Source organism: Hyperoodon ampullatus (assembly GCF_949752795.1).
Source record: "Hyperoodon ampullatus genome assembly, chromosome: 2".
NCBI lineage: Eukaryota > Metazoa > Chordata > Mammalia > Artiodactyla > Ziphiidae > Hyperoodon > Hyperoodon ampullatus.
The window spans coordinates 124,694,912-124,721,306 of NC_136915.1; the positions used below are offsets into that span (position 1 = coordinate 124,694,912).

The 26,395-nt window shown below is 44.3% G+C and overlaps 1 protein-coding gene across 1 annotated transcript in view; it reads right to left on the reverse strand.

Moving 5' to 3' along the window:
* Window positions 1–26,395, reverse strand: part of KIF26B (kinesin family member 26B) — a gene marked incomplete at both ends in the record, with an annotated part of 499,315 nt that overhangs the window by 97,480 nt on the left and 375,440 nt on the right. The window contains one exon of the mRNA XM_079697984.1: window positions 3,167–3,373. Within this exon, the coding sequence (XP_079554110.1) occupies window positions 3,167–3,373 (207 nt within the window). The remainder of the gene's footprint in view (window positions 1–3,166; window positions 3,374–26,395) is intronic.

A 26,395-nucleotide genomic window follows, 5' to 3' on the forward strand; every position in this document is an offset into this window, starting at 1 on the left:
GAGAGCAGAGGCCCATTCTGTACGCTTTCCTGCTTTCCTGCTTCGGAGGCTCAGAGGGTGCTCCTTCACAGGGGCTGAGGTTGAACACGCCGGCAGCATGATATTATTATTAACAATGACAACAGAATAGTAAAAACAGTAGCATTTGTTGAGCACTCACTGTGTTCTGCCTCTGCTCTAAGCAACTCACGTGTATCCACACAGTGAATCAGAGCAGCCCAATGAGGCACATTTTGATCTTGTCTTCATTTTATGGATGAGGACACTGAGGCCCAGAGAGGTAGAGTGACTTGCCCAAGGACACGCTGCTAGTAAATAGTGGATAAAATGGCGAGAGGGCAAAGATACAACACCATCCTGAGCAGGACGCGGATTGGTTAATAGGAAGACTCCAGGACAGATGTCCACTCAGGAAAGAGTCTGTGAATGAGAGACTGAATTTTTGAGTCTCAGTTTCCTTGTCTGTAATGTGAAAACAGCACTACCTCCCTTTTCAATGCCACAGAATTCCAGGAAGAGTCGAATGGGTTAATGTATATGAAACTTCTTGAAAACTACCAATTTATATAGAAATGTAATTTATTATATTGGAAATGTAACAAAAGCAAGCATTCTGAAGCGATAGCAACCATGAGTGAGCATATGAGCTCTGGAACCAAGTGTGAAATGTAAGCAAAGACTAGCAATAAAAATGGCTCCCTTTTCCGGAATAAATCTAAAACTCATTAATAGTCCACACTTAATTTAGGGTTTGCTTTGGAATTCTTACAACTTAGGGAGATTCACTTTTGAAAAGTTTTAACTGTGTTAATTAACTTGTAGGCCATTTATTAGACCCAATGTCAGGGTTAGATTAGTGAGCCCACTGGGTGGTACAACACACAAAAAATGTAACGAGGAGAAAAACTACAGAACTTATTCATAAAGTACTTTGTCTTCTCATGGTAAAACTCTTTGGGGAAACCACATGCTTAGCTTGCTAATGAATGGAGCCTATAATATGTGCTAAGTGCCTATGGTGTCTGTGTGAACATCGCTACTTCCTATGCTCAGATACCACATGGAGGAAATTAGCAAGAGCTGCAAATGGTAGCCATCAGCACCCTGTCTTCAGGTTCTGCTCTAGGCTATTGGTTACCCGAGTGCACACTGTTTTGTTTAAATCTTGGGAAGTGCTGGAAATTTATCAGGAAGATGCAGGTGTCTGATGCCAAAACGCAGGCAAAGTAGGCCACTGTACACCTATAACCTGGGTTATAGATGTCTACTAGAAGATCCAGTTGCTCCAATTCATTGCAGATAAATTGCACCAGATGGTGTAAGTGAATCTTCTAGTAGACATCTGTTCTACTGGGATTGGTTCCAGGAGACTTGGTTAGGGAATCTTGGCACCCTGGTCCCCCAAGAAGCCTCCAAATTATACTCATAACAGACTAACAAAAATGGCCACAATTCTCCACCCCTCCCTGTGTGCGTGCCCCTTGCAATGTGACTTTGCAGCTCCTCCAATTAAGAGACAGAGCCTCTTCCCTACTCCTCGAATGTGGTCCAGTCGCATTCAGCAGAAGTGATGATGTGTCAATTCTGAGCCTAGACCTCAAGAGGCCTGCAAGCTTGGATCCTCTCTTTGCCATGAGAGCAAGCCCAAGACAGCCTGCTGGTTGATAAGAGACAACGTGGAAGACAGACCAGGTGACCTGGCCAAGGCCATTCTGGACCAGCCTAAAACTGGCCAACCCTCAAACATGTGATAGCATCCAGCCAAGATCAGTAGAGCTGCCGACCCAACCCAGAGCTGATCACTGACTGACACACAGGTGAGCCGAGCTAGGAGCAGAGGAATGCTCAGCTGACCTCCAGACTCATGAGCAATAATAAATACTTACGGTTTTAATCCACTAGGCTTAGGGTGGTTTACAATGCAGCAATAGCTAACTAACACACCAGCTATCCCTAGCCTCTCTTCTTCCTCTCCGCTCCCGACGCAGGCCGCAGGACTGCACGTCAGCCTCAGTTTCCCTGCCAAGCACTCCAGGTCCTTAGTAGGACTTGCCCTCTATGGAGCCCTAGAACACTGCCTAATTCTTTTTTTTTTTTTTTTTTGATGTGGACCATTTTTAAAGTCTTTATTAAATTTTTTACAATATTGCTTCTGTTTTATGTTTTGGTTTTTTGGCCAGGAGGTATGTGGGATCTTAGCTCCCGGACCAGAGATTGAATTGGAAGGCAAAGTCTTAACCACTGGATCACCAGGGAAGTCCCAAACCCTGCCTAATTCTAACCCAGCTCCTTGAAACATCTTTTCCCTTCTTACATTCTCACACCCAGAAGCCCAGGCAGGAGTGAGGTCTTTTTTTGTTTTGTTTTGTTTTTTTGCGGTACGCAGGCTTCTCACTGTTGTGGCCTCTCCCATTGCGGAGCACAGGCTCCGGACGCGCAGGCCCAGTGGCCATGGCTCACGGGGCCCAGCTGCTCCGTGGCATGTGGGATCTTCCCGGACCTGGGCACGAACCCGTGTCCCCTGAATCGGCAGGCGGACTCTCAACCACTGCGCCACCAGGGAAGCCCAGGAGTGGGGTCTTTTTTTTTTTTTTTTTTTTTTTTGTGGTACGCGGGCCTCTCACCGCTGCGGCCTCTCCCGTTGCGGAGCACAGGCTCCGGATGCGCAGGCTCAGCAGCCATGGCTCACGGGCCCAGCCGCTCCGCGGCATATGGGATCCTCCCAGACCGGGGCACGAACCCGTATCCCCTGCATCGGCAGGCGGACTCCCAACCACTGCGCCACCAGGGAGGCCCAGGAGTGGGGTCTTAATGGACCAGTTGCCAGCATCTCGATGCAGCTGTACCTGAAACTTCCAATTCTGCCTGCTCTCTTCCTGCTTCTGTTTGCCATCCACTGATTGGATCGCTCTTCCTTCTCTCCAAGAATAGGTTTTGTTGAAATCCTGGCACAACAATCCTGCCCAAGGTGTGACACCAGCGAGTCAAAAGGACTGAACTATTCAATGGAACTCAAATTGGCTTCCGAAAGTTGTTGTGTAGACAGTGGAAGTGACCCATCAGAGGGCTCTGGAAGATACCCTCCCAGCTCATGGGTCCTAGTGAATCGTTAAAGCTTCTTGAAACTAATCAATATTGCCTGAGCCTGAGAAGGGGTTGTACCCACCTGAGAAGCATCTTGTGGAAAAACCGCATCAAAGGCAAACATCTTAGGAGGAACCTGGTTCCCTCTCTTTTGGAAGGCGTTTAGACCTCCACATGCCAGGGGGTCATACAAGGTGATCTGCTTCTTTCGTGGGTCCACCTTTAAGAAGGAGCTGGATTCCGAGGTATCGCGAGCCAACGTGGAACAAATGCGAAGCATGACTTTCACCTGTTAAGAAACAAAAGCAGGAAACGGCAGGGATTAAGACAGTTGGATACTTTATGATGGAGCACCTTTACATACTCTGGAGACACAAGTATACGTGGCAGCATGGAATCTTCTCGTGACAAATTATGATAAAATGCACAATGAATTAGCAACATAACCCTCAGAGGGTCATGGGAAAATTCAATTTATTTATAATTACCAGGTAGAATATTTTGATACGTCTGTTACTTTATTACAGAACTGGCACATCATGTTCTTTGTCTTCCTGTTAATATAAATAGAAAATTAACTGTACCCAGGTGGCCCAATTACTTAGATGAAAAGGTAATCTGGCCTGCCAAACTTTGGGGGCTGGTGTAGTTCCCTTGAAGCTCACAGATCAATAAACCCTCTACATAAAAGTTAGCTCCGTAATTTACTCCTTGACTCTTGCCCGTCAGGACTCCTAGAGACAAAAACCCACAGTTATTAGTGTCATCATTAGAAGCCTGTGAAACGGCCTGTTTTTAATGGCCAGCATTTGAAATGTGTTCCAAGGGGCAACAGTGATAAAAGACTTGTTTGAAACATGTTATTTGGGATCCCATTAAGTGAGTGCAGAGAAATGATCGTTTCAAGGGATGAAAGTGCGTCACTGTGGGAAACAGGCAGCAGTGCCCCTTTAACCCACCTCCTAAGTCATTGAACATGGACATTTCTAGTGCTCAGCCCAGTTCAGCCCCACCCCAGGGCTGAGCGGGGTACTTGTGGGAATGGACTGCTTGCCCTAGAGTTCTGAGGTGAGCAGAAGTCAAGCTGAAGCCACACACACAGTTCTAGAGGCTCAAATCCCAGGGAAATGGCCAGCATTTGCTTCCTTACCAGCTCTTTGTTACTGCGTTGCTACTTCACCTACTCTATGAGCCAGGCACTGAGCTAGGCACTGGGGATGCAAAAGACACATAATACACAGAGTGGCAGGGCACACAGACACAGAGAGAGGAGATTTTTGTAATACAATGTGGCAAATTCTGATGCTATATTCAGGGTTATTTTTAAATTCCTCTCTGTGTCATGCCCTCTTCATCTAATCAATGTTCAGGCCTGATGAAATCTCAGTCATGCAATTTTGGGGAAAGGGATTGTAAAATTTTACATAAAGGATTTCAAACATACAGAAATGCTCACACTGTGCATACCGAGTGAGGTCACCCTCCTGCTTATCTCAGCCGTGTCTGCTGAGGCATGGGAACTCATCTGCAGTGGGCAAAGCTGAAAGGTAAAGAATTCCTAGGGCACTGGACTCATTGGATGGGCCTGCACTGTGTCCCAGCTGGGCCTGTTCTCATCACTTAAGAATAGTACTCAGGTGTGGATCCGGCGGCCGGGGTCATGGTGGAAGGTTGGGATGAGGCTGACCCCTCAAGGTGCAAATCTTGGTTTTCTCTCTGAGGTCATACAGTGGTACCTGCCTTTTCCTGAGGGTCTATGGTGTGCTAAGGCTGTGCTGTTATCTATGGTATCTTATTTAATCCTCCCAACAGGCCAGTGCATAGGTGTCCAGATTTTATAGATGAGAAAACAGATGTTACAGAAATTGCGGGTGGTAAGGCTAGGCTCTGATCCCATCTCTGACTCCAAAACCCATACTTTTTCCATTATGCCAAGTATTGCCTCCTATACATAGTCAAACTTCTTGGAGCCTCAGTTTTCTCACCTGTATATTAGGGACAACATCACCTATCTCATGGGACTGTTGTGGGAATGAAATAAATTGACATGTGAAGTACTGAGCACAGGGTGGGCGCCTGATTCCTGTTTCTCCTCCTCCTTCTCTCTGTATTGCCACAGTCTGAATCACGATATCCTAGCATGTTCCAATCACAGTGTGAATGATAAGGTTTTAGAACTCCTTGCCCTGGACTCACAAACAGGATGCCATGGGGGAATCACTGCAGATGGAGCTGGGTATTAAGTGCTGGGTTTTAAAAAACTCCTGTTAGGGGCTTCCCTGGTGGCGCAGTGGTTGAGAGTCCGCCTGCCGATGCAGGGGAAACGGGTTCGTGCCCCGGTCCGGGAAGATCCCACATGCCGCGGAGCGGCTGGGCCCGTGAGCCATGGCTGCTGAGCCTGCGCATCCGGAGCCTGTGCTCCGCAACGGGAGAGGCCACAACAGTGAGAGGCCAGCGTACCGCAAAAAAAAAAAAAAAGCTCCTGTTAGTAAAAGCCGTCAAGTCTCACACATAGTCATTGCATGTATGACAATACACACAATTGTATTGTATGACGATAACCAACACTTCTGTCTACATTCCATTCTGGCAATTTTCTTGTTCACCATGAACGTCTCCAATCTCATTTCAGTTCCATTCATTTCTATAGATTTGCCCCACTTACACAGCAGGTGTGCTAAGAGCATGTACTCAAACTGCCACTTTTGGTAGGTGTCTGGGCCCTCTGGGTCTTTCTGTAAGCAAACCTCCTAGCCCAGTCCCTGAACACTACAAGTCAAGGATGATGCAACCCCAAGCAGAACTGATGGAGTCACATGGCCCACTGCCTTTCTATTTCACAATTTTGCATGCAATTTCTGGGTAACTAGAGGTGCTGAATGTAAAATATGAGCTAAGCCAGGCAAGGGCCCGCAAGGAGAAGCAGGAGAGAAGGGGCTGGATCAGTGAGTCATTTGTCCAGGGGGAAGGCTCCTGAATCTTAATGAAGTTCTGAGCCTGCAGTTCAATTTCTGCAGACAAGGCTGCAGATCCCAGCTTCTGGTCTGACCAAGGAGATACGCAGCTCTTTAAAAATCCATTTAATTCTGGGCTGAGAGAAATGCCACACTCCATTCTCTCCTTTGTAATTCATTTAAATAAATGGATAATTTTTTCCCCTTAAAGGAAGGAAATTGGGTTTCTCTGCTTCGTTTCTTTGTGTCATTATTCCTTGAGCCCAGCACTGCACTTCCTGCTAATCCTCTGTAATTAAAGTGCTTAGGAGATACCACTTGTGATCAAGAAAGTCTCCCGACTTCTTGCCAGGAGTTTGTGCTTTTGTTGCAAACACTGGTAGGTCTTGGCAACATGTACGTCAACCCTCCCTCTGACTGCTGCCCTGGGTAGAGGGTACCCACAGCTGTCAACATGCATAGCCTTCTCCCCAGCTCTCAGGGTCCAGGGGACTGTCACCATTTTAGGCTCAGCAGCAGAGGAGCTAGAAAGGCCCAAAGTGGGGGAGCGTGGGCCTGACGCCCTGACTCTCTGGGACTAGCTTAGCACCTCACCTACCAAAGCTCTCCCTGGTTGAGAGCCCGCTTTGCCGCAGTTATCTAATTATTCAGTGGATGGCGGCAGACAGCGGTTGCTCCAGGCAGCATTTGTCTTCCTGTCCTGCTCATTAATCATTCCAGCGCCTCCTACTGGATGGCCTGGCAGAACTGATGGAGAGCGGATATGTGAGACTCGCAGAGCTTTGCGCCTGAACTGGACAGACTCTCCATCAACATGAGCAGCGCCGGCTGCCACAGCCTTCGGGGCAGCCCACTGACAGGCAGATCCGCCCACGTGGTCACCCAGACTCCCTCCCCCCACGCCCCGCGCCCCCGGTCCCGAGGCTCAGTGCACAAGCGCACGGTGAGGACCAGGGAGGTTCCTCGCTGCCTGTCTCTCTACCCCCAAGCTGTCTGGCCGCAGGCTCTCTTCAGACTATATGGCCCAGGAGGGCTGGGGGCAAATCTGACCATCCGAAGGGTCCCTCACCAGTCAGAGAAAGACTACAGACGATGGTGGGGATACTGGGAAACAGCAATCCTCAGTATCAGAATTATCTTTACCTTCCACGTCTACTCTTAAGTTCCTAAAACACATCCGGAAATGTTCTCCAAGGCACACAGAGGCATGTGAGATGGGTTCACCAAAATCTTCCAGCAGGAAGAATGGTGGGGCAAGTAGGGCGGGTGAGACCATCAGAAGGGATTCTAGACCCAAAGGAGCCGTCTCCCGAGACAGAACAGCCAAACTGCAGAGCCAGGGAGCACTGACAACTCAGTCCAGAGTCCTGTGTCCCTCTCGCTGAGGCAGAGTGGCAGCGATGGTGACACTGAGACCCCCGGTGGTAAATGTAAGCCATGTAAATATCCACCGTCCCATCTCTCAAGGGCGATTTAGCCTCAGATGAGTGAGAGTGAAGCCCAGGCGAGAGACCGAGTTGACGTCCAGCCCTGCCTGATGACAGCGATGGGCAAGGCCGAGGCAGTGCCGCGCTGCCCTCAGCGCAGCCCAGGAAGCCTTCCTTGGTTTCTACGTATGTTTGGATGGGATTTAGCTCTTGAGGGAAAAACCTGGAGGGATAACAAAAGGGTCCATTGTACCTAAAGTACATCTCCTTTCTTACAGGTTCCAGGTGTGGTGGGCACTGCCTGCAGTGAACTAGGAACCAGGAGACTGGGTTCTTATCCAAACATCACCACCATGGTGTGGCTGTTCACCTAAGGCAGGGGGCTTGGTTTCCTTATCCCTAAAGTGGGCCAGTTGTGTCACCTCCCTTGCAGGGCAGGTGTGAATAAATAAAGAAATAAAGACAGACTCTAGAGCAACATACAAATGTAAAATATCATTCTTCAAAGAAAAAAGGAAGGGAGGAAAAAAAGAATGAATTCATATTCTTCAAACCAACTAGTATAAAGTAGACTTTCTACATCAAATTAATGGCATTAGAAGCCTTTCTCCAAGGCTTAATTTTTTTAATTAAAGGAAAAAAATATTTAATGAACATACATATCCACAGTGACAAGAGAGACAAAGAATAAAACATCCTCCTTCTTCCTCGCCCGCCCCAAATTAAAGAATACACAGTCTACTTACATCTTCTGTAAAGGTGAGTAATCCATGTAAAATTTGATCTGAGGCTCTAAAAGCTAAATGAGGTATTTACCTTATTTTATTCCTTTCTTTTCTGTCTTGATCACACGTAATAGATGTACTCACATTGTCTACTTATGGTACATTAGCCACTTCAGGAAAATTCTCCAACCATTCCAAGTAAGATGACTGAAGAGACAGGAACCTTAAAGAGTATATACTTCTCAATATGTATTCTTCTCAACACACTCGCTTTTCTGATCTACCAAGAAATGCAGCAACCTTCCATATCCTTCTATGCTTAGGACATTCTGACAAATCTATTGTAAAAGATTTTTACAATAGTGCCCATTTCTAAAACACACTGCAAGTGATTAAGGGTGTGATTTTCCAGCCAATATTTAAAGAGTGGTTTCCTCCTCAACATATAATGTAAGATTCTATTGCTAATCCACCACTGGCACACTGAAACCCACAAATATGACTTTCTTTCCCCCTTCTGATTTGCCAAATGTGCTTGCTTAACCTGATACGGGAGACAGGCAAAGATGTTTTGTAAAGAAACAAATTAAAATTGGGTTTTAGAACAGGAGAAAGTTTAAACACTTTTCTGGTAAAATTTCTAGAAATAATCTGAAATCACTTTTTCTAAAGGAAGATCTTGATGATTTCATGTGCCTGAAAGCTTCCAGAAGTTTTTAAGGAGACCATGGAATCAAATTCCAAAGAGTAATAATCTTGGAGGTCTCAAATAACTCCAATACTGGGAAGTCCAGGGAGAACCAAGCAGGTTTGTGCTCCCTACATTTACAGAGGGAGCTTTTAAACATTAGGTTACAAAGTCATTATTCCATCGAAACATAGTTACTGTTACAGAATCACAGGGTCAGACTGAGGGACTCCGGAGATTCTAGGCACAGTTGAGTTGTTAGTTACAGAACAAAATTGGAGTGCATTTCTTTGCATAAAACCACAGTAATAATCCTACATGACATATTCGAAGACCATGGGCTATCTTCACCTGGAGGTCCAGAGCAGTTGGATCCAGTGCTGAGTTTGGGGGGGTAAAGGGCAGACTTCAGGAGGCTGAGGGCACTCCGGGCCTGTTTGGGGTAAGCATCTGCCCTGTGTTGATAAAATCAATCACTCAGTAGAGAGTACTCAAGTGACTTGTCCAAAGCCAGTTGCCTGGCAAAGGTGAAAGGGCAGTGGCCCCTGACCCACTCCTCCTACAGAGAGTGTTCTGGGTCGGAGCCAAAGAAAGAGCGCTGTCCTCCCACCAAAGCCAGCAGGGCTTGAACCTCTCCCACCTGGGGCTGGGCCCGCACTGAGCCACCTTTACAGAGATGGTGGGGGGTCGGGGGGACTGTCCCTGCACTGTGGGTGGCTGGCTTCTCAGAGGTACCAGTGGGTAAGCTCACGTGGTGCCAGACAGAAAATAATGAGCAGCGATGCTATCAAGAGGAAAGATTTACATTATTCAAAGCCAGGCTGGGAAAGGAGACAAGTGGTGGCATAATAGAGCTAAGTGTGGGAGAACATGTGCGAGACCAGAAATGGGGCCGTAATGAGAGGTGCTCAGTGAAGAAGTGCTTCGGGGAGTGGGGATGGGGGATTCTCTGATGCCCTCCATCACCAGCGTCTGTCACCAGGCAGCCATCAGGGGACCACAGTGCTGGAAGGAGGGAGAACGAAGCCAGGGGACAAGCCCTTCCCATGAGGCTCATGGCCGGGCAGCCTCTGGAAGCAGGGCCCCTTACACCAATTAGCAGGTTGGGAAAAATCTGGCCAGGATTCGAGGAGGAGATGGGCACATTTCAGGAGCTAGTCTGTCAGCAAGGACTGCGACTCTGACAGCAGCCTGTTAGAAAAGGCCCCATCTCTTAGTTCAGTGCTAGGATACTTATTTTAAATGGATAAGCTGTTTAAATATACATCCTGGGACTTCCCTGGTGGCCCAGTGGTTAAGGCTCTGTGCTCCCAATGCAGGGGACCTGGGTTCGATCCCTGGTCAGGGAACTAGATCCCATACACTGCAACTAAGAGCCCGCACGCCACAACTAAAAGATCCCGCATGCCACAACTAAGACCCGGCACAGCCGAATAAATAAATAAATACATATTTTTAAAAAAAAGCTACATCCTAAGACACAGGCATTCTCTGTCAAGTGGGATGTGGGAGCCTGACCCTCTCCAATATTAAGAATGCTCACTGTCTGCGTGTCCTCCCTCTGACCACGTGGAGCACAGCCTGGAGCTTCGGAGCACACGCTCTGGAGACCCACTGCCTGGGTTTGAGTTCTGGTTGTACCTTTTCCTGATATGCATCTGTGGACAAGTGACTTAATCCCCCGCAAGCCACATCTAGAAAGATCATGAACTTCAAAGTCAGGACGTCCTGGCTCTTACGAGCTGTGTGACTAGCAACATTTTTTAAACAGTTTCCTCAACAGTACAATGGAGATAATAGCCCCTATCTGGAGGGCTTTATAAGATTATTAAGCAAATAATCATGCTAAGTACTTGGCACAAAGTAGGTCCTCAATAAATAACAGTTCCCATCCCACTGAGCCCTCATTCATGACAGTGCTGTACAAGCCAGTGTCCTCAGGAATCTAGCCGATGATCTCTGCTCTCCCAGCTCTCCCTTTAACCACCTTTGACCTGGGAGTGCAGAAGCCCTAGTCACTAGATTTAATCGTTTGTGCCCATAAGAGAGAGCTAGAGAGAGAAAGCATCATCCCACCATACACTCCAGAGCTGAGGCTCCAAGGCTTGCCCGAGGCCGCCCAATCTGTATAGATACAGAGTTAGCTTAGGTCTTCCAACTGCCACCCACTCTCCCTGATGCCTGACTTTTGGTAAATCCTGGGTAAGTGACAAATGGAGATTTTTCTGAATACTGGGTAGGAAAACTATTGTGGTTAGTTTCTGGTGATTGTGGTTATTTTATCTTTGGAAATACCCATTCAAAAGATAAAAGATCAGGGAAGAAATTTTTGAGAAAAGCAGCGATGGGCACTCCTTAAATTAGAGTTCTTTCAGGTGGACTCAGTTTGGATTTGGGCACTAATAAGTTAATAAAGGGCCCATATACCGTAAAGCTCACTCATGGGCTACGACCGGAGAGCTAACTAATGAAGCTGTTGTTAAATCACGAGCATTCAAGAAATGCTGCATCTGCTGATGCCAGCTCGTCTGTCACCAAAGATGCTGTTCAGCTAGGCCACCAACAGGGCCAAGGGAAAGCTGTTTTTCTTTTCTGCAGCCCAGTTTATTATAAATATGAAGACTTCAGCTTGCTAACCTGACACTTGATTTAGTGTCTTCTGTCCCTCATTACTGGGTTCTCCTTGGTCCCAGGAATCTCACTATCCCACTGCTTCTGGCCTTTGACCTAGATAAATAACACCCAGAACTCTGAAAATAAGTCAAATCACCCTGTCAGGGGACTATCGAGAAATACTAGCTACCAGGTCCACCATGGAATTTAGTAAAGCACCATAATAAACAGCATAGTTATCTAAATTAAAAAGGCAACAGCTGTGATCATCTAATAATTAGCTATGTATTTTTCTGGCATTCATCACTTCAGTCCATTTTCTTTATAAAACTGTCATTTAGGAACACTGTCCATGCTGCTCCCAAGTTCCACTACATATGTGCATCTCTCATGGGATGATAATTTTATTCCTGGCAGCCCTCCGCATGGATGAAACCTGAGTAGAACCTAGGGGTGCCAGCATTAGCCCAGGGTCTCAGTGCTTCCTGGGGACAGATGTCAGGTTAGCCAGCACAGATCCCCCTCAAGCTCAGCACTGAGGTTTATCTAGGCCCACAGGACTGCCTGCTTGGTGTTGGGAGAGAAGACGTCCTTCTCCAGGCCCCCAGGGGAGGTCGGGGTCGATGCAGGGGACCGAGTCCCCTCCTGGAAAAGTCCCCTCCTGGAAAAGCCGTGGGCATGATGCATACTCCAGGACCGGGCTGCTTCTCCAGCCTGCAACTCTGCAGCCCTAGTTCTAGGAAAGAGAAGAAGGAGGGACTTGTCCTGGTGAGAAAAAGCACCTGAGGGGTCTTTAGGGCCAAGAGGTTGAAATCTGGAACAGTCTTAGCTGACATTTAGGGTAAATGTAACTTTCATCGAAGCCTGACGTACTCAATGGATTGCCATGCCCAACTCCACATTCTCTTGACCTTCTCACACTAGAAGAGGCAAAGGAGAGGGAAGAAGGAAGCGGGAGGAAGACGTGACGCCAGTACCTCGGTCCCCAAACCCTGGACCCTTAATGAGTCTTAGAGACTTTCATTCTCATTCAATAAAAAAAAATGAAGAAAGTTCAATCACAGCAACACTAGCCACAATTACTCTAATGCTTTCGCTGTGAGTTTCTCCGAAAGGCCTCCCTACTCAGAAGTGCATATGTCCAATTCCACTGAACACGTATGAAACGCACATTATGCACAGAGCCAGGCCAGGGCTGAGGAAGGGAGGCACAGGCGGGGGTGGGAGGGTGAAGAAAGTCAGGACTACATATAACAGAAAAGGGAGAAGGTGGCATTTCCATTTCAGATTACTTCATTTTCAGGTTTTAGGCTTAGAACCAAAGCAACTTGAATTCTCGGCTTAGCTTCAAAGAGCCCCAAGCTCATGCTGCCTTCTTGTTGGAAGAACTCGATGGGATCTGATAAACCTGGGCAGCCCCTGAAGGTGAAGGACATGCTGATAAGAGGAGGGGGTGATTGAAGCCCAGTGGGGGGCAAAGACACAAATGCTAATGAAAAATCTCCCACCACCTCTGGCCAGAGGCAAACCACTGACCCCCTCTAATTGCCTTAACTGGCTCTACCTTGGCAGGGAAGCCCTCGCTGGCAGCAGGACACAGGTTCAAAGCAGAATGGTAAATTCTAATATGGAGGATTATTTGGAGGACATGCTTTCTCTTTATTTTCTTAAAATGTGTGTATGAAGAATCAGATGGAGTTTAGGGAGAGAAGTACCAAGTAAATGTGAGATTTACCTAATTTCAGTCTTCTCCAGCGTGCTTATATTAAGGATTGAAAAAAAACCCCAACAAATTCAGGTATATACCCATAATCCAACAACAGTAATCCCCCTTTGCCCAGAAGGCTGGGCCTGGGGAGAGGGCCTGGGAGCGGGGGCATCACTCCTGTGGCTGAGGGGCTTCAGCAACCTTTAATGAAAGACACTTGATCAATAAGGTGTACTCCTGCATTTGAGAATTGAAAAGCCATCCTAGCATGCTGTGTCTGAAGCAAACGTCAGAAGCATTTATCATGTTCTGGGATGGATGGTCTGAAGCTACAGCTTGCCAAACTATGAAAGTGAATTTCACTTAGGTCCCACAAATACCCTCGACAGGCCCTTTTGCATCGTGTGGAGTCAGCTTTTCCTCAAAGACCAGAATGCATGGGGGAGCTTGATCATAGCTCCGTAGAATGGACACCGCCACAGGGCTCTGTTACTGGGAGGTATCCCCATGATGGAACTTTGTTCCTGGGCTCCAGCTTACACAGGGCTGTTTTATCTTGCCTTCTAGGTGAACCCACAAACTGCCCTCTTTGTATTTCCAAAGAGCCTGAGCTGCTGTCCCCTCAACAGATCATGGTACACAGTTCCTCTTGTTTGGACTTAGAAACCTCAGGCTAGAAGAAATTTGCCCAAGGGACACGGACTGGACAAAGCAATGACCAGTGACTCTCCCAGACTCCTGGCCACTCCCCAACTGGTCTAGTGGGGAAACACCCAGAGCAGGAATCAGAAAGCCTCCATCCATTCATTCCTTCAACATCTGTTGATCATGTCTCATTCTGAGCCAGGTACCATGCCAGGCTCTGTGGTTACAGAGCTTAAAAACCAGCTGTTGTCTTCAAAGGGCTTAGTGTATCAGGTGAGATAAAAAGTGTACCAGGTGGTACAAAAGAGCTTTGTCCTGGGAAACCATGAGGATCCAGTTGGGAGGGTACATTTCCACTAGGGGAGCAGGGCCAGGAAAGGTTTCCTGAAGATGATGATCCATGAGACTTGGAAGAGGAGTCAGGGTCAGCTAGGCACCTAAGGCAGGGTGCGGGCACCCAGGTAGAGGGAGCGTGTGGGCAGAGGCTGACTGGTGTGTTGGAACCTGCAAGTAGCTCTGGGGCCTTGAGTCAAGTGTCTCATCTTCTCTGTGCCTTGGTTTCCTCATCTATAAAGTGGAGGTGGTAATAATGCCTACACCTCATGGAAGCTGTTATGAGGATTACATGAGCTGATGCATGTGAAGCTCTTGGCAAAGAGCCTGGCACACAGTAAGGGCTCAGTGACTATTGTTTTATGATTTCACTCTGATGCTGTTTAGGGTGGGCAGGGTGGAGGAGGGGTAAGAAATTCTACTGCAAAAATAGGTGGAGGTCAGGTTGTGGAGAGACTTCCTTTCCAAACTAAAAACTTTGTACTTAACTGGGATAATGGGGAGCCACTGAAGGACAGAGAAGGAAAGTAACTGGGGATTTCCCATCACTCTGCAATAGAACAACAGCTCTGTAGTCACGATTTCTCCATCTGTAAACCAGTGCTAACACCACCAACAACTTTCTTCCACTGTGGGCTGTTACAAAAGTTAAGGAAGAGAGCGTTTATGCAACCAGCACTTTAATAGCATAGCATTTTAGACGTGCCGACCACTTGTTCAATGAGTCTACAGTGGGGCTTGTGTAGATGACAACTCTGCAGAGTTAGGAGTCTGCTGTGTGCGTGTGAACTTGGTGCTAGAAGCAGCCACGTTACCTGACAAGGAGAATAATGAACCAGTCAACCAACAAATAAATATTTATTAAAATGCCAATGAGGAAGGCACCCTCCTTACCTAGGAAAGCAAAGTATGCCAAAACATTTGCATTCAAGGAAAGAGCCAGACAGATCTGCTTCAGAACTCTCAAGAAGAGAACGCTTGTTGTACGGTAGTTGTACATAAATCCACAGGATGTAGACTGCTTACCACGGAACAGACTATGTAGGCGGTAGTTAGGAACTACCTGATAGAAAAGAACATCTCTTTTCTCCCTAGTAGAGGAGAATCCGCAGCCTTCGCTCCTCCACCCTCGGGATCACGTATTAGCTCACCTATTGGACATTACTCTGTCCTGCAGCTGATTCATGCTCCCAGTGAGTGACTGGGTTTCTATCAATCACAAAAAGGACACAACACAGATTCTTTTCTTTATAAACTTGTATGAGGCAATTGGCCACCAGCTATGGTCTCCCTTGGCACATTTTTGTTTTCAGTAACCACGTTCCCAGGAATTGATTTCATATAAGCATGCAAGGTGAAGCTCATGTTTTCTTACTTACAAACAGCAAACTAGAGACTTCCCTGGTGGCACAGTGGTTAAGACTACGAGCTCCCAATGCAGGGGGCCCGGGTTCGATCCCTGGTCAGGGAACTAGATCCCACATGCGTGCCACAACTAAGAGTTCACATATGCCACAACTAAGGAGCAGGCGAGCAGCAACTAAGGAGCCCGCCTGCCGCAACTAAGACTCGGCACAACCAAAAAAAAAAAAAAAAAACAAAACTAACCGATATTGATTTTAAAAAATAAATAAATAAAGAGGATACGCAAAAAAAAAAAAAAAACCAAAAAACAGGAAACTACTCAGACTTAAACTACTTGTTGAAACACAGATTGCTGGCCACACCTCCACCCACCACAGAGTTTCTGATTCAGGAGGAAGTCTGGGGTGGGCCTGAGAATCGGCATTTCTAGCAAGTTCCTGCTGCTGCTGCTGGTCTGGGCCTCACACTTGGAGAATCACTGCTCAGGAGGTATGTTGGCTTCATCCTCATGGAATATTTCCTTCAAACTCCATTGTGGATCAAAAACACGACTGATGTGAATGTTAAATCCAAGGCAAATGACAGTCTTATTAGTTTTGAAGACTCTGGGAGCTAAAGAAAGAATATTTTTGTGCTGTCAAAATAAAACTGGCTTCTGATTCTATTCCATATTTCTCCTTGAGGAAAAGTTCTAAAGTGAAATAAGATAAGTGCTAACCTAAGGAAGGATCAATAGGTTAAGGAACTTTCTCCTAAAAGTAGCCCAAATCTTGCATTTATACTTATTTGTTCTGTAGCTTTTTCTCCCATAGCTTTTTTTAAAAAATATAAATTTATTTTATTTATTTATTTTTGGCTGCATTGGGTCTTCGTTGCTGCACGCGGGGCTTTCTCGAATTGTGGCTAGCGGGGGCTACTCTTCATTGTGGTGTGCGTGCTTCTCACTGCGGTGGCTTCTCTTGCTGCAGAGCATGGGGTCTAGGCACGCAGGCTCAGTAGTTCTGGCTCACGGGCTCTAGAGCACAGGCTCAGTAGTTGTGGCGCATGGGCTTAGTTGTTCCGCGGCATGTGGGATCTTCCTGGACCAGGGATCGAACCCATGTCCCCTGCATTGGCAGGTGGATTCTTAACCACTGCGCCACCAGGGAAGTCCCCACCAGGCTTTTATTATTGTCACGGAAGCATAAGCTTCCCACAACAAAATCCAGACCAACTCTTCCTATAAGTTCGTTTATTTCCCTCTTCCCTCAAACAAACAATTATTTGGGATCTTATTAAAATTATACTCATAAAGAAATCAACATGAAAAGAAGTCAGCAATTGTTCTGAGACCATTTTTCCTCCTGGAGAACATGGTCCTGGCTCTGCAATGTGTGTTACTCTATGGTCATGAGTGTGGACGAGTGTGAGTATATCTGAGGATGATGTTTAACACTTTCATTGAACACTTTTTAGAATCAAAAAGCATGTATGGTTGGGTAGAATGGTCAATATTTACTTCATGTGGAAAACAGTTATTAAAATCTGAAGACTTAGGGTAATTTCACCAGGGAAGGATCCTCTGCTTCTGGATCACAGTTCATCCAGAACAATGCTTGAATTTGATGGAAGTGTTTCAGAATAAACCAGTCACTAAAAACATGTAACACTCACTGGGTGGGGCAGAGGAAATGCAAATTTTGCTTTGTTGGGTAGGTGAAAACCGGCAACCTTCCATCCAGTTTGTCCAGCTTTGACGCACTCAAAATGAGGATGATGATATAACCCAGATCCAACTTGAATCCCATTTAGGTATCAGAAGATCTCATTATAATACTATCTACCTATAACACAGACCAGATGGCAATGGGCCCTCGGGCAACATTAGAGAAAGCTCTAGTGAACTCTACTTAGAATGAACTGATTTAATAAACTCTCATGCATGATAAAAAAAACATTCATCTATACAAAGGGAGTAAATGAGACTATGGTGAATTTCCCCCAGAAGACTGAGTGTAGGGTAGAGGGTGTCTGGGTAGGACATGATGGTAGCAGCTAAGAGAGAGACTTAGGTGGCCGAGCCCAGGGGCTGATACAAAGATCTGGCAGTTACAAATGGCAGTTATGTTCTAGGCAAAAACTCATTTTCAAATTTGTAAGACTATGAGTGCCTGGAAGTAGAGCCTGCATCTTGTTTACCTTCACATCCTCAATATCACTGATGGTGCCTTTCACCCAGTTGGAGCTCAATTATACCATAAGGTTTTAATTTGAGACTTAGAAATTAGAGATGGAAGTATTTGGAAATGGAGTCTTTCCTGGGAACGTTCTGGATGCAGGTGCAAAGGAAAATGAAAGACGATAGGAAGGAAGAGGAAGACTGTTCTATAAATAATAATAACAAATTAGATCAAGGTTGGAAATGTTTTTAAAGCAACCTGCTCATATTCTAAACTCTTGCTTCTTCTGTGTCTAGGGGGTGGGTAGGAGGTGGTAGCTATGCTGACTGGGAGGTAAGGGTGTGTCTGAATTTACAAAAGATACGGACATAAGTGCATTCTGACTGCTGGCCTCTCTGAGGGACACTGTGGGTGTGTAGGGGTTTCTTGGAGGTGGTGGTTGTGGAGAATGCTGTTGACCCTTTTGCTCAGTGTCAGCTCTTGCAAGTGGTTTCAATTTAACAAGCCTCTCTTGAGGACTTACCTCTGCCTTGCTCTTTGCCAAATATCCCAGCTACCCTGTAAGCTAAGCCTTTTATTGTCATAGAAGAAATAGATACAAAGGAGCAGAATGGCTTCCCTAAAATCTCATAGAAATAAGCAGCAGAAAGAGGAGTCAAACCCAGCTCTGGGTGGAAGTCATATACATTTCCCTCTCTACCACAGTTGCTTCCCTGGGAAGACAAGCCAAGAGGGCTAATACAAACTCTTTAGATCAAGCCCAACCTAGAGCACGTAAATTGTACACCAAACAGACTTCACACTGAATATATTTATGGTTGCTTTGGCAGGTTTTGTGGGACTCCCTAAAGCCATTTTTTCCTTGTACTGCTGTGGTTCAACATGCTAAAATATATTTCAGCACTTTAAAAAGCACAGGTGGGAGACTGCTTCAAGATGGTGGAGTAGAATGATGTGCACTAACTCCCTCTTGCGAGAGCACCAGAATCACAACTAACTGCTGAACAATCATCGACAGGATACTTGAATCCCATTTAGGTACCAGAAGTACCTAACTCACCAAAAAAGATACCCCACATCCAAAGACAAAGGAGAAGCCACAATGAGATAGTAAGAGGGGTGCAATCACAATAAAATCAAATGCCATAACCACTGGGTGGGTGATGCACAAATTGGAAAACACTTATACCACAGAATTCCACCCACTGGAGTGAGGGTTCTGAGCCCCACATCAGGCTTCCCAACCTGGGGGTCCGGCAACAGGAGGAGGAATTCCCAGAGAATCAGACTTTGAAGGCTAGCGGGATTTGATTGCAGGACTTTGACAGGACTGGGGGAAACAGAGACTCCACTCTTGGAGGACATACACAAAGTAGTGTGTGCATCAGGACCCAGGAGAAGGAGCAGTGACCCCATAGGACACTGAACCAGCCCTACCTGCTAGTGTCGGAGGGTCTCCTGCAGACGCAGGAGGGGTGGCAGTGGTTCACCATAGGGACAAGGACATTGGCAGCAGAAATTCTGGGAACTACTCCTTAACATGAGCCCTCCAGGAATCTGCCATTAGCCCCACCAAAGAGCCCAGGTAGGCTCCAGTGCTCTATCACCTCAGGCCAAACAACGAGGAGGGAGGGAACTCAGCCCCATCCATCAGGAGACAAGCAGATTAAAGTTTTACTGAGCTCTGCCCACCAGAGCAACACCCAGCTCTACCCACCACCAGTCCCTCCCATCAGGAAGCTTGCACAAGCCTCTTAGATAGCCTCATCCACCAGAGGGCCAACAGCAGAAGTAAGAAGAACTACGATACTGCAGCCTGTGGGAAAAAAACCACATTCACAGAAAGACAGACAAAATGAAAATGAAGAGGACTATGTACCAGATGAAGGAACAAGATAAAACCCCAGAAAAACAACTAAATGAAGTGGAGATAGGCAACCTTCCAAAAACAGAATTCAGAATACTCAGAGTGAAGATGATCCAGGACCTTGGAAAGAGAATGGAGGCAAAGATCGAAAAGATGCAAGAAATGTTTAACAAAGACCTAGAAGAATTAAAGAACAAACACCTAGAAGAATTAAAGAACAAACACACAGAGATGAACAGTACAATAACTGAAATGAAAAATACACTAGAAGGAATCGATAGCAGAATAACTGAGGCAGAAGAACAGAAAAGTGACCTGGAAGACAGAATGTTGGAATTCACTGCCACAGAACAGAATAAAGAAAAAAGAATAAAAAGAAATGCAGGCAGCCTAACAGACCTCTGGGACAAGATTAAACTCACCAATATTTGCAGTATAGGGGTCCCAGAAGGAGAAGAGAAAGAGAAAGGACCCGAGAATATATTTGAAGATATTATAGTTGAAAACTGCCCTAACATGAGAAAGAAAATAGCCACCCAAGTCCAGGAAGTGACAGAGAGTCCCAGGCAGGAAAAACCCAAGGAGAAACATGACAAGACACATAGTAATCAAATTGACAAAAATTAAAGACAAAGAAAAATTATTAAAAGCAACAAGGGAAAAATGACATATAACATACAAGGGAACTCCCATAAGGTTAACAGCTGATTTCTCAGCAGAAACTTTACAAGCCAGATGCGAGTGGCACATATATTTAAAGTGATGAAAGGGAAGAACCTACAATCAAGATTACTCCAGCCAGCAAGGATCTCATTCAGATTAGACGGGGAGAAACCTAAAGCTTTACAGACAAGCAAAAGCTAAGAAAATTCAGCACCACCAAACCAGCTCTACAACAAATGCTAAAGGCACTTCTCTAAGTGGGAAACACAAGAGGAGAAAAGGACCTTCGAAAACAAACACAAAACAATTAAGAAAAGGTAATAGGAACATACATATCGATAATCACCTTAAGTGTGAATGGATTAAATGTTCTGGCCAAAAGACGCAGGCTCGCTGAATGGATATAAAAACAAGACCCATACATATGCTGTCTACAAGAGACTCACTTCAGACCTAGGCACACATACAGACTGAAAGTGAGGGGATGGAAAAAGATATTCCAGGCAAATGGAAATCAAAACAAAGCTGGAGTAGCAATACACATATCAGATAAAATAGACTTTAAAATAAAGAATGTTACAAGAGACAAGGAAGGACACTACATAATGATGAAGGGATCAATCCAAGAAGAAGATATAACAATTATAAATATATATGCACCCAACATAGGAGCACCTCAATACATAAGGCAAATACTAACAGCCATAAGAGGGGAAATTGACAGTAACACATTCATAGTAGGGGACTTTAACACCCCACTTTCACCAATGGACAGATCACCCAAAATGAAAATAAATAAGGAAACACAAGCTTTAAATGACACATTAAACAAGATGGATTTAATTGATATTTACAGGACATTCCATCCAAAAACAACAGAATACACTTTCTTGTCAAGTGCTCATGGAACATTCTCAGGATAGATCATATCTTGGGTCACAAATCAAGCCTTGGTAAATTTAAGAAAACTGAAATCACATCAAGTATCTTTTCTGACCACAATGCTATGAGACTAGATATCAATTACAGGAAAAAATTCTGTAAAAAATACAAACACATGGAGGCTAAAAAACACACTGCTTAATAACCAAGAGATCACTGAAGAAATCAAAGAGGATATCAAAAAATACCTAGAAACAAATGACAATGAAAACACGATGACCCAAAGCCTATGGGATGCAGCAAAAGCAGTTCTAAGGGGGAAGTTTATAGCAATACAATCCTACCTTAAGAAACAAGAAACATGGGGCTTCCCTGGTGGTGCAGTGGTTGAGAGTCCGCCTGCCAATGAAGGGGACACGGGTTCATGCCCCGGTCCTGGAGGATCACACATGACATGGAGTGGCTGGGCCCGTGACCCATGGCCGCTGAGCCTTTGCGTCTGGAGCCTGTGTTCCACAACAGGAGAGGCCACAACAGTGAGAGGCCTGCGTACCGCAAAAAAAAAAAAAAAAAAAAGAAAGAAAAAGAAACAAGAAGCATCTCAAATAAACAACCTAAGCTTATACCTAAAGCACTAGAGAAAGAAGAACAAAAAAACCCCAACGTTAGCAGAAGAAAAGAAATCATAAAGATCAGATCAGAAATAAATGAAAAAGAAATGAAGGAAACGATAGCAAAGATCAATAAAACTAAAAGCTGGTTCTTTGAGGAGATAAACAAAATTGATAAGCCATTAGCCAAACTCATCAACAAAAAAAGGGAGAAGACTCACATCAATAGAATTAGAAATGAAAAAGGAGAAGTAATGACTGACACTGCAGAAATAGAAAGGATCATGAGAGATTACTACAAGCAACTATATGCCAATAAAATAGACAATCTGGAAGAAATGGAAAAATCCTTAGAAATGCACAACCTTCAGAGACTGAACTAGGAAGAAATAGAGAATATGAACAGACCAAGCACAAGCACTGAAATTGAAACTGTGATCAAAAATCTTCCAACAAACGAAAGCCCAGGACCAGATGGCTTCACAGGTGAATTCTATCAAACATTTAGAGAAGAGCTAATACCTTTCCTTCTCAAACTCTTCCAAAATACAGCAGAGGGAGGAACACTCCCAAACTCATTCTACAAGGCCACCATTACCCTGATACCAAAACCAGACAAAGATGTCACAAACAAAGAAAATTACAGGCCAACATCACTGATGAACACAGGTGCAAAAATCCTCAACAAATACTAGCAAACAGAATCCAACAGCACATTAAAAGGATCATATACCATGATCAAGTGGGGTTTATCCCAGGAATGCAAGGATTCTTCAGTATATGCAAATCATTCAATGTGATACACCATATTAACAAATTGAGGGAGAAAAACCATATGATTATCTCAATAGATGCAGAGAAAGCTTTCAACAGAATTCAACACCCATTTATGATAAAAACCCTCCAGAAAGTAGGCATAGAGGGAACTTACCTCAACATAATAATGGCCAGATATGACAAACCCACAGCCAACATTGTCCTCAATGGTGAAAAACTGAAATCATTTCCATTAAGATCAGGAACAGGACAAGGTTGCCCACTCTCACCACTATTATTCAACATAGTTTTGGAAGTTTTAGCCACAGCAATCAGAGAAGAAAAAGAAATAAAAGGAATCCAAATCAGAAAAGAAGAAGTAAAACGGTCACTGTTTGCAGATGACATGATACTAAACATAGTGAATCCTAAAGATGCTACCAGAAAACTACTAGAGCTAATCAATGAATTTGGTAAAGTAGCAGGATACAAAATTAATGCACAGAAATCACTGGCATTCCTATATACTAATGATGAAAAATGTGAAAGTGAAATTAAGAAAACACTCCTATTTACCATTGCAACAAAAAGAATAAAATACCTAGGAATAAACCTACCTAAGGAGACAAAATATCTCTATGCAGAAAACTATAAGACACTGATGAAAGAAATTAAAGATGATACCAACAGATGGAGAGATATACCATGTTCTTGGATTCGAAGAATCAACATTGTAAAAATGACTATACTCCTCAAAGCAATCTACAGATTCAATGCAATCCCTATCAAAATACCACTGGCATTTTTCACAGAACTAGAACAAAAAAAGTTTCACAATTTGTATGGAAACACAAAAGACCCCGAATAACCAAAGCAAGCTTGAGAAAGAAAACAGAGCTGGAGGAATCAGGCTCCTGGACTTCAGACTACAGTACAAAGCTACAGTCATCAACACAGTATGGTACTGGCACAAAAACAGAAATATAGATCAGTGGAATAGGATAGAAAGCACAGAGATAAACCCATGCACATATGGTCAACTTATCTTTGATAAAGGAGACAAGAATATACAGTGGAGAAAAGATAGCCTTTTCAATAAGTGGTGCTGGGAAAACTGGACAGCTACATGTAAAAGACTGAAATTAGAACACTCCCTAACACCATACACAAAAATAAACTCAAAATGGATTAAAGACCTAAATGTAAGACTGGACACTATAAAACTGTTAGAGGAAAACGTAGGAAGAACACACTTTGACATAAATCACAGCAAGACCTTTTTTGACCCACCTCCTAAAGTAATGGAAATAAAAACAAAAATAAACAAATGGGACCTAATGAAACTTAAAAGCTTTTGCACAGCAAAGGAAACAATATTAAAAAAAACAAACAACCCAATCAAAAAATGAGCAGAAGACCTAAATAGACATTTCTCCAAAGAAGATATACAGATGGCCACAAGACATGTGAAAAGCTGCTCAACATCACTAATTATTAGAGAAATGGAAATCAAAATTACAATGACATATCACCTCACACTGGTTAGAATGGGCATCAGCAGAAAATCTACAAATAACAAATACTAGAGAGGGTGTGGAGACAAGGGAAACCTCTTACACTGCTGGTGGGAATGTAAACTGATACAGCCACTATGGAGAACAGTATGGAGGTTCCTTAAAAAACTAAAAATAGAATTTCCATATGACCCAGCAATTCCACTACTGGGCATATACCCAGAGAAAACCATAATTCAAAAAGACACATGCCCGCCAATGTTCATTGCAGCACTATTTACAATAGCCAGGTCATGGAAGCAACCTAAATGCCCATCGACAGACGAATAGATAAAGAAGATGTGGTACATATATACAATGGAATATTACTCAGCCATTAAAGGGAACGAATTTGGGTCATTTGTAGAGATGTGGATGAACCTAGAGACTGTCATACAGAGTGAAGTAAGTCTGAAAGAGAAAAACAAATGTCATGCATTAACGCATATATGTGGAATCTACAAAAATGGTACAGTTGAACCAGTTTGCAAGGCAGAAATAGAGACACAGCTGTAGAGAACAAATGTATGGACACCAAGGTGGGTAAGTGGTGGGGGGGTGGGCGGGGGTGGGATGAATTTGGAGATTGAAATTGATATGTATATACTAATATGTATAAAATGGATAGCTAATAAGAACCTGCTGTATAAAAAAATAAATAAAATTCAAAAATTCAGACAAAAAAGTAAAATAAAATTCAAAAAAAACCCCCGTGTATTTAAAGAATATATGTAAATGTTTTACTCAGCTTATAGTAGTTATTAACTCCTTCCATAGGTCAGATACACTGGTTTGCAAATAGCAGATATATGTATTTGCTAAATTAATGAATTTATGAATGTTCCAATAAAAACCATTCTGTATTTCAAACAAACAAAAAAACACAAAAAAATAAATAAGCACAACTATGATTAAGTATATTAAGGGACTTCTAAAACTTAGATTAATGGCCTGATTAGTTGTAAAATGGCTCAGAATTTTGTAAATTTGTATTCAGGGATTTTCTAAAATTGTAAGTTATTGACTTGATAGATTGTAACAAGTCCTTTGAAACTGTTCTGCTCTATTACTCAAACCTTTACTGTGTAATTTATTGACAGGTTGAGGGATACGATGACTCCCTTGGTGGACTCATGGTAAATTCTCAGCTCATGCAGTCCTCCATTAAGAAGATCTGCAGATCACTCTGCAGACACATTGGGCAGGACTTGGGATGGTACGATGGTCACGTGAAGTTTAGTACGCTTCTTCCTTCCAATAGATCTGACTTCCAAAGGCCATAAAGATCTTCAGTCAAGTCTCAGTACTTGCCTGGAAGTAACAGTTACATTCAGTACTAGTAAAATGGCTAAGTTATTCTACATTGCTCAATTGGAGAGGAACTACCATTTCATGCTTACTGTACTTACAGGTAAACTACCTGAGACCCAAAGAGGTAAAGTGACATATGCAAGTTCAACAGTTAGATGAAGTGAACTAGTTATAGAGTCCATGTCTCTTACCTCTCATTTAATAGCTTTCCACTTGGAAGAAAGTGGTCAATAAGCCAGTGGTTGTGGAACTGAAGACCCCTAGGACTGAAATCCCAGTCAGCTGTCCGAATTAAGGTCAAGGCAGGAATACGGATGGCTCACAGAAGGAAACTGATCCCAGTCTTCAAAAGACACGCAGACACACACATACTTCTATCTACTTGCCTGTCTGTCTATCTATCCATCTATCTGTCTGTCTATCTATCTATCTATCTATCTATCTATCTATCATCCCTCCCTATCATTATAATGCTCAATAATGTATTTGCAACAAAACTCACTGCTATTCTGACCAAGGGCAAAGTCTCATCAATAGCTCTAGGTTTGAACCCGGGAAAAACTGGAGGTAGAGAGCCTTGTGAACACCTTTCCAGGTAGCATCAGCTCTTGCAGGTCTCTTGGGCATTGACAACATATCTGGAGAAAGAATCTTCTAAATGTGACTCAAGAGGATCAAAAGGGTTGACATCCAAAAGGCGTGCAGTGTGGAATCCACAGTTTAGCAACCGGGCTAGTGAGTGGGCCAAAGCTGTCGCTGTGCCACTGTGTACCACACACTCAGAATCTGGTCAAGCAGTGGCTACTGAGAAAGATGAATGCAGTCAGCTCAGAGTAAACTGCCTTTCCTAGGTCTGTGTCACTCTACTGGCAGAACAAACCTCATGCTGTTAGCAGCAAAAGAGATGATCTGAAATAACCTTTAGTTTTTCCAACCATTATTACAGTATTGGCAGAAGAAGGAATGAGGGCCACAAACAGGATGGAAAATGACAAGTGAGGCAGGGGGTGGGAGGTGTAAGCCACGTCCAGCCAAGGACAAGGAGGGGTGG